This window comes from Molothrus ater, chromosome 5 (assembly GCF_012460135.2).
Source record: "Molothrus ater isolate BHLD 08-10-18 breed brown headed cowbird chromosome 5, BPBGC_Mater_1.1, whole genome shotgun sequence".
Lineage (NCBI taxonomy): Eukaryota > Metazoa > Chordata > Aves > Passeriformes > Icteridae > Molothrus > Molothrus ater.
Genome location: NC_050482.2, coordinates 68411463 through 68426257, shown reverse-complemented (window position 1 = coordinate 68426257; position 14795 = coordinate 68411463). Strand labels below are relative to the sequence as shown.

The 14795-nt window shown below is 39.9% G+C and overlaps 1 protein-coding gene across 3 annotated transcripts in view; it reads left to right on the top strand.

The window, feature by feature from the left end:
• Positions 1-14795, top strand: part of MICAL3 (microtubule associated monooxygenase, calponin and LIM domain containing 3) — a 160498-nt gene that overhangs the window by 57000 nt on the left and 88703 nt on the right. For all 3 annotated transcript variants that reach the window (XM_036400849.1, XM_036400847.1, XM_036400848.1), the window contains exons 3-15: positions 2666-2873; positions 4216-4332; positions 5040-5141; positions 5711-5866; positions 6401-6501; positions 7486-7743; positions 8298-8413; positions 9684-9810; positions 10321-10414; positions 11558-11705; positions 12952-13148; positions 14043-14155; positions 14631-14693. In XM_036400849.1, coding sequence (XP_036256742.1) covers positions 2666-2873; positions 4216-4332; positions 5040-5141; positions 5711-5866; positions 6401-6501; positions 7486-7743; positions 8298-8413; positions 9684-9810; positions 10321-10414; positions 11558-11705; positions 12952-13148; positions 14043-14155; positions 14631-14693 — 1800 coding nt within the window. The remainder of the gene's footprint in view (positions 1-2665; positions 2874-4215; positions 4333-5039; positions 5142-5710; positions 5867-6400; positions 6502-7485; positions 7744-8297; positions 8414-9683; positions 9811-10320; positions 10415-11557; positions 11706-12951; positions 13149-14042; positions 14156-14630; positions 14694-14795) is intronic.

Here is a 14795-nt window from a genome sequence, read left to right as displayed (position 1 = left end):
GTCAGAACAGAAGTCAGTAATTTCTTTAGGGAGCCTGGCTTCTGTACACTTGAACATAAATGAGTTCTGAAGTTTTCATACTTTGTAGGATAGCTCTTAATTGCCCATTTAAAAATTGTTCAGGGATGAGGTGCTGTGCCTGGAGTTGGCCAGTTTGTGCACATGGCCAGCATCCAGGCTAACCAGAATTCAGATAATCAGAGTTCATGAAAGTGTTTTGAACATGATGGGTTGTTCAAATGTAAATAGTTACAAATGGTGCTCTCTCTCCATTGGTTATACAGAGAATACAGCATTTCAGTTTGCATTTGCTGTTCCATTACCATGGCATTGTTACTGGAAACTTAATATAATCTCTCTGAAAGATCTTGAGCAAGAAGTGTTTTTGAGGGGTGAGACAGCTTCAGTGCAGGGAATTGCAGCAATTGCTTGGAGTCACTGAGGGGAAAGGGAACAAGGAATAACAGTAGCTGCCTTTATTTGGCTGTACTTGGCATGTCATGGAGTTACTGCTGACTGGGAGTACCAGAAGGTGGGTTTTTATGAGATATCTGACACTGGAAGAAGCATTAGAAGTGGAAAAGAATATTTTCTATTTTTAATTGTGCTTAGAATTTATGTTTTATAACAACATAATTTAATGGTTTTGTGATGGAATTAAAAAAAAGGCAACTTTGACTATAAATTACTTGTCTGAGTATTTTACATTCAGAATATCTAGAATCTTAATCAAAACCTAAGTGCTTTTAACCACATCCTACTATGAGAGCAGGGAGGAAGGATAGAGAGAATAAAAAACTTTAAAGTTCCTGTGGCAAAGTTGCAGGCAACTAGCTTATAATTTCATGAAACCTGAGTTTGAATAGTCTGATTTTAGTACAATTCCTTTGCTGTTGTGTACTCCATCATAAATATTTTATATGTGGAAATTTGTCAAAGAATGAAAATCACCCAATTCAGTGTGTTCGTGTTGCTTATTGAAATCCAGGCTCTTTGAAGATTGTAGTTATTACCTGAATAAGTATAATGTGCTGAGCTAATTTTCTGAAAAGTTTTTAAAAAGAAAGACAAGGGGGTGTTTGGGAATTACACTTAGCTACAAAGAAAGCAATATTAAAATTGGAAGAATATAGATCTAACTGAGGATCCTGTTCAAGATTACCTGTTCAATATACAATTTTATTTAGTTATTTATTAGCTCAGAGGTTGGGTGTGCCTTTTGTCCCAAATGCTTTCAGGTTCCTGAAGCCACTAAAGAAGCAGTGGTGTTATTATTCCCTTCCCTTTCCTCTAGACTTGGATCTCTGCCCTCAGATTTATGTGATTCCTTATCTTATTCAGTAGTCCTACGTGGAATTTGCATGTCAATAGCTATGTCATCACTGCTGTAATTGGTTTGCCATCATTCAGGCTTTACATTTGCAGTTTCATGGTGCCTGCAGAGTTTATGCCCCAGTGGTGAGAACGTGGCAGCCTGTAAAAATTTTCAGATGGGGATGACCACCAAACACCAAGTTTTGCTTTTTGGGATTGGTTGTTTATCAGAACACTGGCTCATAGATAAATTTTGGCATAATTAAGAGTTTCTCAAAGAGCTTTCTTGTGCAGCCATAAGGATCTGGAAGAGAATCACGTGGCAGCAGCAGCCACTTGGGTAACAAGGTCTCTGGTTTACTCGGTAGAAATCAAAGTACAATAACGATGAAGAAATGGACTGTGTACTGTGTTTATGTGACTGCACATACCAACGCTTTCTCTGTGGACATCAGTTCCTGTGGGTAAAAAGTGTCTCCTGACTATCTTGGGTTTTTAATTGGAAAGTATTTTGCTGCATCATTCTGTTCTCAGAAGGTACTTCAACACTAGACACGCACGTATTTTACATTCTCAAGTTGTTTATTAGCATCTGATGGTGTTTGTGAGTAAAGTGGAAAAAGATAAGGGAAGGTGAAAGGCCTTTCATATGACAAAGGTTAGGTTGGAGAAAAGATTTGTCTGATCACACAAAGGTTTTGTTTACATGATGTCTACTTCCCTGACGTCTCCTTTGCTGCAGTAGTAGAAGCCCCAAAGCACCACCAAAGGCATAAAATATTGTGTTCTGACTTGGCTACTCTTTTATTCCGTTACTCTAAATGATGGTGTTTATAAAAACATTAGTGTCTTGTGTTTGTCTGCTGTAGCTGTTGCAATACTACTGAAGATATTCTTAAGAAAGGCCAGCTCAGTGTTTGGAAGATGAGAGGAAAACTTGTCAGTGGTTTTGTTTTTGTTTCTTGGGGGTTGTTTTGATTTTCTGTTTTGTTTTTTTTTAAGAAAAAAAGTGGAATGTGGGAGGGAGAAGCCTTCAGAAATATTGCTGTTCTCCAGGTAGCTTGGAGAGTATGACTTGGCAGCTCTTCCTAGAGCAAGGGTTGCAAGCACACAGTTGACTTGCCTGCTTCCTGAGTCTTTTCACTGCTCTGCAATATTCTTCATTTTCAGGTTGTGGTTTCTGCTTATCAATGGCAGAACTTAGCAGGTAGAGACAGACTGATGTGAAATTTCAGCTTATGTTTCAGACCAAGAGCGCTTCTTCCTAAGAGCCATGGGATGCTCGGAAGCTGCTGCCGAAATCCATTTCCTCCAAGGACCGTGCAGTTACTCAGTGCTGGTTGTTTTGCAGTGTCTGATAATTGGGGCTGGACCCTGTGGCCTTCGCACAGCCATCGACCTGTCCTTCCTGGGAGCCAAGGTGGTGGTGATAGAGAAGAGGGACGCCTTCTCCCGCAACAACGTGCTGCACCTCTGGCCCTTCACCATCCACGACCTCAGGGGCCTCGGCGCCAAAAAGTTCTACGGCAAATTCTGTGCAGGCTCCATAGACCATATCAGTAAGTACAGGCAGGGCTGGGCACAGCAGCACTGCTTCTTTCTGGGGGGAGGAAGGTGAGGGTGAAAATTCAGCCCACACAGTCCCTGCTCTCAAGTTTTTGTGGTACAGTTCAGCGTTACTTTGTGCATTCTGGGCTAGTCATGAGATTAAAGCATGCAGTGTTTATCTGTCATCTCTTAGACATTCCTAAGGCATAGCTTCTTCCTACACTGAAAAGTACACTTAAAGCTCAAACGTTGTTTTTCTTTTAATGGATAATTTTTCTGGTTTTTGCTGATACATTGCTGCAGCTGCCACATTGTTCTGTTTCTCTTGAGCAACTTGTAAATAAAAACTAGTGCATGCTTTTGAACATTCTTGTGAATTTCAGTCTGGAGAAAAGAGGAACAGTTTTTTATGTAAAAACTTTGTTTATTTTCAGGAGAGTGATGAAGATACGATTTGATTAAATAGATGTTTGTGTTAAAACTGAGAATAATCTTGATGATTTTTATATTCTGTTAAATCAGTCCTCTTTGAAAGCTGAATGCTTTGGTGGAGCAGGAGTTATTTTTCTTTTCTTTTTTCTTCCCCAAAATTGACTGTACAAGGCACAGCCAGGTGTTGCCCACCAGTCTGTGTTGTCTTTTTTTTAATTTGGCAACAAATGGTAAAACTAGAAGTTTTCTTTGTAACTTCAGCCTTGCAGATTGCTTTTCCCCTCTAATTTATTTTCATTTTTATTCTTCCTGTCTTTATGCATTTTATCTTTTTTTGTGTATCAGCACAGCTAAAATTTAGTGTTTAGGTGAAGGATTTTTTCATTTCAGTATCTGAAATATAACAGTAAGGTGTTTTTCTTCAAATTCATTGAGTTTGCACACTGTAATTTTCATTTTCATTGCCAAAGTTACCTGAAGAGAAGAGGTGGCGAGGAGCTTTCTATGCCCTCAGTAACCCAGAGGTGCTGGGATGGAGGTGCAGTCAGTGTTACAGCCAGGCTGATCCAGTGGCTCTCTGCCATCTGTGACAAGTGCAGTCCTGCCTGTGCTGTCTTCCCTCCCTCTCCTGCAGCTCATGTCCTGGTTGTTACCCTTGTTGCTGGTTAGGGGACTGAAACACTAAAAAATTACTTTTTATGCTTTGAAAAGGGTTGGGTTTTCATCTGTGTAGAATTTTCTTAGCATGCTGTGATTTCACACAGCAGTGGTGCCTGGATGAAATGCTGGGAACTCCGTGGGGAAGAGGAAAGTAGCAGCTGGCCTTTGTCAGGGTATCAGTAATGTCACACAGACAGACATGGGCACTTGGGCTCTTTTCTTTTCCTTCTATTTCTTTATCATCTGCTTTTTTCTTTGCAGGTATCCGTCAGCTCCAGCTGATCCTTTTGAAGGTTGCCTTGATCTTGGGAATAGAGATCCATGTCAATGTGGAGTTCCGGGGGCTTGTTTACCCTCCAGAGGACCAGGAGAATGAAAGCAAGTAGCACTGAAATGGGCAGTAGAGATGGGGGAAGTTGTGGTAGGATACACAGGACACACTCCTTAACTCTGCTTATGATGTTAAGTCCTTTCCTCATGCTCCATTAATAAGAATAGTTATTAATCCATTTTTGCTTGGATTTTTAGTAGGATTTGCTTTTTCTATTGGCAAATCCAAATTAGTTACTGTATGAAACAAAGTCACCAGAAGGACTGCACAGAAGTAGACCAAGGCATGGTAAATTGTAATTGCTTCTAAAATACTTAAGCCTATTACATAACATTTTGATAACATTTTGAAACAACTCCTTTCTTTGCATTCACTATATTGGTGAATGATCCTTGTAATGCTTTTGGTATCGCTGTGAAACCTGTTCTCTGATCACCACAGGAGATGTAGCTTACTTGTAGTTTGGCCTTTTATTAATTGTATAGGCAGTAGAGAAGTTTGTAGGGGCCTTTAAAGGAATCAGGGGAGTTTTAGCAGAGTTGTCTGCCTCTGATTCACGTGGAATTGCTGCACAGTTCAGGAATAGCCCTGTCATCAGTGTAGCTGTCCTGCACGGTTTCTTTACTGGTCATGTGTTGTAGGATTTATTGATAGTAAGAACTATTTTTTAAAATTATTATTATTTCTATTATCTTTTTTTTTCTATTATTATTATTGCCGTTTATATTGTCACTAACTTGGAGTTTATCTACAGGAATAGGTTGGCGTGCACTGGTCCATCCCAAAACCCATCCAGTGTCTGAGTATGAGTTTGAAGTAATCATTGGAGGGGATGGCAGGAGAAACACCTTAGAAGGTAATGGTTCATAATTCACCTCCAAACAGAAGTTATTCTTAAATTTGTTGGAACAAAAGTGGCCTTTAACATGCCAATCAACATCTGGAAAGACACTTGATAGTCTGATAGGGACAGGTGACAAGTGATTGGGAGATTAAAAGTCCATGTAAAAATCCATTTATAGCAGAGATGTGGGTGGTCTTTGTTTTCTTCCTCTAAACTAATAAAGACATAAGAGTTTTTGATCTGGATAATTTTTCCTACATTTTTTTCTTTAGTTAAGTAGTGTCACTCCTACCTTTGGGTGTAGGAAGTGAGGTGTTGAGTATTATTCTGTGTAGCAGAGAATCCCTTTTTTTTTAATGGAAATTGCAACTTTAGGAACAGAGATGAGAGACAGGTGGGGAGCTTTTCCCCTAAACAACACTGTTCTGATGAAGCAATTGTTCTTTCCTTCTTTGGAGGAGTTTGTAGCTCATCAATTCCCTTCTCTCCCTTTACTTTGTGAGTGTACCTGCCTGTGGCATGCTGATCCTTCTCTGAAGGCATGTTTGCTTTTCAGCATTGCCACTTTATCCTTCCTGCAGGGTTTCGCCGAAAGGAATTCCGTGGCAAGCTTGCAATCGCCATCACAGCAAACTTCATCAATCGCAACACCACAGCTGAAGCCAAAGTAGAAGAGATCAGTGGTGTGGCCTTCATCTTCAACCAGAAGTTCTTCCAGGATCTCCGAGATGCCACAGGTTTGCCAGCACTTGACAGATTTCCAGTGAAATATAAACTATTTGTTTTTATAATTGCGATTTTGCAGCTCAGATTTGTGTGTTTAACCAAGAAACAAGCATCTTGTGCAAGGCAGTCAGTGCTGCCTCTGAAATATGATTTCTCTATTCTTGTATACTGTAGCTGTTCTGCTGTACAAAGCAGATGTGTGTCATTTTGATTCAGAAGTGGAGAATTTATGGTTTTCAGGAAATCAAAGCCCTAAATGGGAAGAGGTCATGAATCCAGCGTTCTGCTTTTTGCACTCCACATTTGAATGCAAACCTTAGAGTGATGGTAAATGGATTTTTTAAAGAAGTAGTTTTATGCAGGTGAAATATGCTGTGTTTTTGTTGACAGTTCAGATTTTAAAGTCACCCAGAGCCATGGTAGAAAGTTGCTTGGCATTCTCTCTCTAACCATGCAGTTTCAATTTACTTTCTTCTGGTAGAACTTCTGTTGCACATGACTCCTAACTTGTTCCTTCATTACCATGTCTTTTGTTCTGTCACAAGGCATTGACTTGGAGAACATTGTCTACTACAAGGATGATACACACTACTTTGTCATGACTGCCAAAAAGCAGAGCTTGCTGGATAAAGGAGTGATACGGCATGTGGGTATTAATTTCTCCTGTATTCTCTGTAAGCTAAAATTGTGGTGATAATTTACTTTTGGTAAGGTGAAAGTAGGAAAATAAGCTTTTCCTCCATCACATAATGTTTTTATACAGTTGTTATTTTAGAACATGAATGTAATTGTGTTCTAAAAGGGGCAGTTAATGCCCTTCTGAAGTATTTTAAACCATCAGACGAGTGTTACAAAACCTGTCCTTTTCAAATTTGTCTCCTTTTGTGGATTTGGGAGTTTTGCTCATGCTAAGATAAAATATGCTGAAGGAACATTTAATAGCTTAGTTGAGCTTCCCTTATTTTATGGGAGTGAAAAATGCTCAAAAGTTTCTTAGCCCTTTCACAGTGAGCAATGCAAGCAGGACTGATTACTATCTGGAATAAAAGATCTATATATTTTTGTCACAGTCATATTTTCTGAAAAATCCCTTCACCCAGGATTTTCTCCTGGGAAGCTGAGAAGCCTCAGAGAAAAAGGAAAACAAATTCTTATCCCATTTGCTTCTCCTGTGTTGTGCTCACTTGTGGGATGTGTTTGGAGATTGTTTACCCACGGGTGATTGTTTCATTGTTTTCATGTGAATTGTTTTGACTCATTGGCCAGTCAGGGCCAAGCTGTGTCAAGGCTCTGGAAAGAGTCACAAGTTTTCATTATTATCTTTTTAGCCTTCTGTAAGTATCCTTTCTGTATTCTTTAGTGTAGTTTAGTATAGCATTCTTTAATATAAAATAAATTAGCCTTCTGAGAACACGGAGTCAGATTCATCATTCCTTCCTGCCATGGGGAACCCCGCAAGTACAATAGATTTTCTCCTGGAAGCATTAACACAGATAGGAATGAAAGAAATTAGCAGGCAAATTTGTATGAGTAGATTTGTCAGAATTTTAATGCCAGCTACAATATATACCAATCTTAAAACAAACTGGTGAGTTTGACCACAGCACTTTAATGGTGCTGGTTTTGGCAGGACCATGCCGACACAGAGGTCTTGCTGTCCCGGGAGAACGTGGACCAGGAGGCTTTGCTGAACTACGCCCGGGAGGCAGCAGATTTCTCCACTAACCAGCAGCTGCCCTCGCTGGACTTTGCCATCAACCACTACGGGCAGCCCGACGTGGCCATGTTTGACTTCACGTGCATGTACGCCTCCGAGAACGCCGCCCTGGTGCGCGAGCAGAACGGCCACCAGCTCCTCGTGGCGCTGGTCGGGGACAGCCTCCTGGAGGTGCGTGGTCAGCTCTGAATGAGCACCAACCTCTGAGATCCGTGCTGCCTGACAGAGAGGCACTCTAAGGAAAGCTGCTGTTTGTTACAGAAGAAAGTGGGAGGTTGGAAGGAAGGGTGGGAGTGTTGGGAAAACAGAATTTTTAGCGTGGTAATGATTGTGCTTAAGAAAATGTGTGCAGAGCTTTTCTGAAGTTCTGTCTGTCCCATCTGCTTCTTGTTGACTCTCTACAGAACCTACTGTGGGTCTGCTGGTAGTTAGCATTTTGTAGCTGGTTTAAAAAGTGCTGTCTTGAAGAGAAGCTGTTAAGGCACCCCAGGCTATGAATTACTGTTGGAAATAGAGGAACACTGGCTTTGGGAGAGCTCTTGAGCTGCTCACTGTACATCTGGTTTCCTCTAGCCCAGTGGGAGTGGAACTTGTAGCTAATTACTGAGTTAAAATTTCCTAGCAGATTACTGCCTGAATATGTACTTGATACTTCTTTAAGATTTTCCCTAAGTGATGCTTTTCCTTTCTCTGCTTTTTTTTCCTTTGGTAACCTCTAATATCAGCCATTTTGGCCAATGGGAACTGGAATAGCCAGGGGATTTTTGGCTGCAATGGACTCTGCTTGGATGGTACGAAGTTGGTCGCTCGGAGCCAGTCCTTTGGAAGTCCTTGCAGAGAGGTAATGGAGAAAGTGAATACATTTACAGTTCTAATCCAATCCTCCAACATCTCATCATTCATTACAGTTTCTTTTAGTACAAATTTGTAGACAGAATGGGAGATACAGACTCTCACTGTTTTTAGAGAATGCATGAGGGTATAATTCAGTTAAAGAAAAAAAATTTCAAAGGAGTTGATAAACTGAAGTGTATGGATGAGTAAGAAATGTTGCTATTCCTGGTCCTAGTTTTAAAAGATTAGATGAGGAATCTTTTTTTTAGGTGCTTATTGACATTGCATGGACAAAGTGAGCCTGACTAAATGTCACCAGCCCTTCAATGGCAAACCAGATGAAGATGTAGATGCCTTTAAAGCACCAGATACAAAAGTTCTTGCTGTCTCCTATTATCTTGTGAATACTTTTTATTATTTCCTTGTAAGGAAGCTGTGACTTGCTATCTTTCATGTTGTCCTTGGTTACTTTGTTTCATGTAAGCCAAACAGCATCTTGTCTCTTTTGAAGTGTTGAGTCCCTGATGTGTTAATCAGTTTGCCCCTGACTCAAGGGGCTCTCTTGGAGATAGAACTCGGGTAATTACAAGAGGGATTGAGTAAAAGCAACAGTTTTTAGGTCCTATTTTAAACTTCAGCAACTGCACCTTCTGAACATCAGGAACCATAGTAAAATTTCTAAAATTGCGCAGTGGCACAGTTCATACTTTAAATTCCATTTGTTTGAATTTTAAAAAAGTGTGGAAAATAATGTTGCTGTTGAAGCCAGACTTGATCACCTTTCCATTAGCCACTTCAGACAGCAGTAAGATCTTCCCTGAGCTGTCTCTTCCACATATTGAACAGACTCATTTCTCCTGGCCTCTCCTCACAGGACAAATGCTCCAGTCCCCTTGGTGGCCCCTCTTCCTGAGCCCTTCCTGTATGTCAATGCCTTTATTGTACTGGGCAGCCCCTTCAGTTTTGCTCAGTGTGTTGTTCTCTGCCCTCCTTTCGAATTCTGTAGCTGTATTAAAGTGCAGATTTTAATATGGTTATGCTGACTGTTAGCTATGCAGTGTCTGAAGTGGTTAGATTTCTGATTTGAATGTTTATCTCCCCAGAGTTTACTTAGCCATAGTAGTAGTGATGCATCTCTTAAAAAAAAAAAAACAAAAACAGAACGAAACCTCAAACCAGCCAAAACAAACCAAAAACCCCAAACCACGACAAAGCCTAAGCAAAACAGATGAACCAAAACAAAGCCCCAAACTTTTTTTTTGTGTTATTTTCCCAAGGGAAAGCATTTATAGGCTGCTGCCTCAGACCACCCCAGAGAACGTGAGTAAAAACTTCAGCCACTACAGCATTGATCCTGCCACCCGATATCCCAATATCAACGTCAACTTCCTGAGGCCACAGCAGGTAAGTCACAGACGGTGCTCCTGAGTGCTTGCAATCTGCAGTGGCTTTCCTCAGGTGAAGCTGTGCCAGTGTTTTGGGAACAGAGAGTGATGTGTGTGTAGCATGGAAGCAGTGAAAGGCTGTTGAATCAGTCAAGAGTAGGCTTTTGTACTTGAACAAATTCCTTTTTAGGAATGGTTGATTTTGATAATTTTAAGTGTGATATAATAGTACAGGAAACCTATAAAATTGTGTTTTCTATGTGTGCATTCTCTTTGTAATAATCCAGTCTAGCAGTCTGTCATTGCAATTTGGTATCCACTAAGCAGCAGCAGTCAGCTGGACTGTTCAGCACTGGTGAGCTGCTCCTTGCTGTTGTGAGGTTCTTGGGATAGGATTTTTGCTACCTACATGTACTCAGCTTCCTTTTTGTACCTTGGGATGTCTTCTTATTGTCTCCTGGTTATTTCTCTGTGTGTCTGGGGTGCATGGCATATTCATCATCTTAAATGTTTTTGTGTCTCATTTTAGGTACGCCACTTGTATAATACAGGAGATTTGAAAGACATTCACCTGGAGATAGAGAACTTTGTGAACTCCAGGACACCAAAGCTGACTCGAAATGGTAGGCCTGGCTGCTGTCCTGTTCCTTTTGGTATTCTGGAGCTGGATGAGCGCAGGAACTAGAGAACAGCAGGGCTGTAGGATATTATTTAACCATTCTCTTCATTTGGAAAATGTATCCAGTAATTGTTTTGTCAACAAGTCTGAGCTTACAATTTTTCAAGTTTCCATTAGCATGGGAATTTATTTTTGTTTGCTCAATTTCCCTTGCTTTATAGTGCTGTTAATTTTCTAAGCATATTTGTTTGTATAGGCAGTTCTTTTCATCTCCTTTATCTCTAACAATGCTCTTCCTTGAAGTGCAGAAGCCTGGACTGAGTTCACTCTAACAGTAGACTCAGAACTCTTAGAAATGTATCAGGAGGTATTGCTTGTGCAGTCTTGCATGCTCCTGCTTTCCTTTTCTTTGTCTCATCTCTCAACTAAATGAAACCTCACTTTGCTTGCATTATTCTGAGAGTAGATGCCTTGTGATAAGCATTTCAGTAGCTGTCTCCTTGTCTCTACCCTGAGGGCTATGTCAGACTTTTCCCTTTGCATGCCTTGTCTTGGATGCCCAGATAGTGTTTTGGGATTCCCAGAGTGGCTCTTTGCTGCTAAGCCTCCCTTTCACTGCTGAAGAGCTGTGTAGTCTCTGCTCTTTGCCCTGCAGCCATGTCCCTTTAGGCTGCAATCTCATCAGATCTTCTGGTAAGACAAGGTCAGAATAGGTCAGTGCTTTTAAAGGAAAGTTTTCAAGGGAGAAGAAAAAGTTACAGAAGTACATTTGTCTGTTCTTCCACTAGAAATGGTATATCTGGGCTTTAGAGAGCATTGCTACTGTATGTCCTTTTGATCATATTTAACAAGCCTTTGCAACTGTTTTATATTTCCTGGGGCTCTTTTACAATAGCTAGGGTGAAAAGTCTGGCAAGTTACAACTTAGATAATTACTTTCCAGCAAATTAAAAATACTTTCTTGGATTCAAAATAGATATTGATAGTATTTTTAAAAGAAAATAAGAATCCTGTCCTCCATTACCCATTGTAGAAGGAGCTTGTTTTTTATATTAAGGTTTTGCTTGTTGATTCATGGGGTTTGTGTTGTACTTAGAATTTGAGCTGTTGTTCATTTCTATTTTGAAATGTGCTATTTTTTTTACAGAGTCTGTAGCTCGCTCTAGTAAATTGCTCAGTTGGTGCCAGAGGCAGACTGATGGATATGCTGGTGTTAATGTGACAGATCTGACAATGTCATGGAAAAGTGGCTTAGCTTTGTGTGCCATTATCCACAGATACCGTCCAGACCTAATGTGAGTAATAGGCTGCTTCAGATCACTGGGAAGAGCAGGAAATTAGTGGTGTTTAGAACTAATAATATGCAGTTGGAGGCAGTGCATTTGTGACTTATGAAGAAATAGATTGAAATGAATTCAATTAAACTTGAGAGAAACCAACATCCAGTGATTCACTAGCAGAGTGGAAGGTTATGATAGCTTGATGAATTCGAAAATAAATGTGTTGTCATTTTCCCTTCTGGATGACTTGGCAGAATTAAGCTTCAAATTGGTACTGACTGGAAAGCATTATTGACTGACAGATTTTATGTGTGAAGTGAGTAAGGAACAGTTCATAGCTTCAGTTAAATCTCTTGTGAACAGGTCTCTGCACAGTCCTTTATAAATTTCCTGTTAACAAAGCAGCTCTTCCTAAAGACTTTCAGGCTCTCTTTCTAAAATAGTGACCCACAGCCTAAATAAAGAGGTTGTTACTGTTTGCACACTGACTTGGTGGTTGGGTGAATGGCAGAGGTGTCCTCTTCAGTGATATATTGGGTAAAACAGTGCCCAGATTCTAGAATGGGAAAACACTGGCTGCAAAAAGTGATGATAGCAAAGATTCTGGTACTTCAATCTGAAATGTCTCCAACTTCACAAAAGGATATCAGAAAAAGTAAACTCTAGAGCTGTACTTGAAGACATAATCCACTGTAAAACATACTGAAAAATTGTGCAGTTATTCCAATCCATATGCACTGAATTACTTCTATATTGGTGTACTTGAGTGAGCCTGAGCTACACTGTTTAATACCTTTATAGCTTGTGGAGAGTTCAGACAGCTTTTAAAAAGCTTCATGTAGCTCTCTACAAGCTAAAGTTTTTCATATAGTTATACAAGTTTTGGAGAAAGCTAGCAGGACAAAAATATGGATCAGTCAAGAGAAGAGGGGACAAAAAGTCAAGATTTAATTTAGTTCCAAGTACACAGAAGATTTTCTGTAGGGGACACCGTCCAGTCTTTCAGCAAAGAAGGAAATGGAGATGTGTTTCAGAGGATGATGCTTTTTAAGAAGAAAAGTCTAGGTGTTTAGGAGGAGCAAACAAATTTTAAAAGCATATATTTGAACCAAAGTTCACTGTAGTTAAGTAGCATCATCTTTGCTATGCTGGTGGCAAATAAAATTAAGATTTCAAAGGAGAAAATAAAAGGATGTCTGAGTTCTTTCAGAAGACTGGTTTCTACTTGATTCAGTAGAAACTGAAGGCCTCTTTTTTGCAGAGACTTTGATTCCTTGGATGAGCATGATGTGGAGAAGAACAACCAACTGGCCTTTGACATCGCTGAGAAAGAGTTTGGGATCTCTCCCATTATGACTGGAAAGGAAATGGCATCTGTTGGAGAGCCAGATAAGCTGTCCATGGTGATGTACCTCACACAGTTCTATGAGATGTTCAAAGACACCATCCCCTCTAGTGGTAAGCAGCTTGGGGCACTTCTGTGGTCTTTAAAGGCTGCTCCAGGGTGAATGTGTGTGCTTCAGTTACCTTCATGCTGCTTCTGCTTGAGCACATTGAGTAGTTACTCACTGTAGCTTTATGTTACAAAATGTTGACTTGTTACTGGTGCTGATAAAAACCATGTTAGCAGCAGCAGGAGCTAAATAAGGAGTTAATATACAATAATGTCCTCAAAAGTTCACTTCAGCACTACTAAATAAATTTTCTGCTTTCTTACTCTTGTTTGTCTTAGCTAATGTGCCTTGCTAGTAGTTGTTGAACAGGTAGTTTCAAAACACTAGCTGAGTTTTATACCTATTTATCATCTGGGAATGGTGAGACTAACTTCAGGCCACTGAGGAACAAAACATCTTTGATCAGAACTGAAAGATGTAGTTACCTAACCCAAATTAATATGGCCAGTCTTTAAATATTGATAATGTTGTTACAGCTCTTTATTACTGATGATCTTAATTCACATGTGTCTCTCTGGTGAGGGGAAAAATTGGGCTTAATAGTGTTTTAAAAATATAGTATGTATCATGTATTATTTCTAAAATTCTGGACTCTTTTTAAGAATACTGATGTTCATGTTCCTTAAATCATGCTCTTTAAACATGAAAGTAAATAGAGTAAACACAGCATCTGTTATGGGTGATTATAAACCCTGAAAGAACTGCTTTGGGCAAAAGGAAAGAGTAGAATAGCTGAGAAAGGCATTAATTCTAGACATTAGTCATTTTTTACAGAGAATTCAAGAAAAAGATTACTACATTAAAAATAATCAGTGGGTCCTTCAGTTGAGTATTTAATAACAGCACCAGAGAAAAAAACTTCATGGCATTGCCTTGTTGTGCCTGTTGTCACTAACAGATAGCCTGGAGCTGAATGCAGAGGAAAAGGCTGCCCTGATTGCCAGTACCAAGTCTCCCATCTCCTTCCTCAGCAAACTGGGACAAAGCATCTCTCGGAAGCGCACTCCCAAGGTAACCAGGCACAGCCCTGGAGGCACTTGGACAGCAGCCTGCTGTCCAAGCATGGTGCTAAAAATGCTGGGGTTAGTGTTTGTTAGTTTGCAAGAGGCCATGTGTTCACCAGCTCTTGATATGGGATGATACACGACATGAATGAATGTAAAATTACATCTGTAGTATGTACTCTCAGAGGTGTATTTCAGTCTTAAAAGCTTAGCCTTGTGGTAGTATTTGGGTATATATTTTCTCTTGGAACATAGCTAGTTGCTCAGTTTTTTATGATTTGAAAGTGTAGAAGAATTTCCAGTTGAAGGTTACAATGCCCTTAAGAGTATCTAGGAAAAAAACTCTTAAATAGAGAATGAGCACAGGGAATTAAATAAGCTTTGGAACTAAACTGATGTAAGAGCACTGATGACACTTATCTCAACCCAGAGAGGTGTGAGAGTTATTTTTGTTTTCTTTCCCCTACTCCTTCTATTTTCAGGACAAAAAAGAAAAGGAACTGGATGGTGCAGGAAAGAGGAGGAAAACCAGCCAATCTGAGGATGTAAGTATTACAGTGAGATGTGTCAGGGAGCAAAATAAATGGTAGGTACCTTTTTCCCCACTTCAGTTCTTTCATTTTTTTTAGTACCCAGGCAGGGATTAT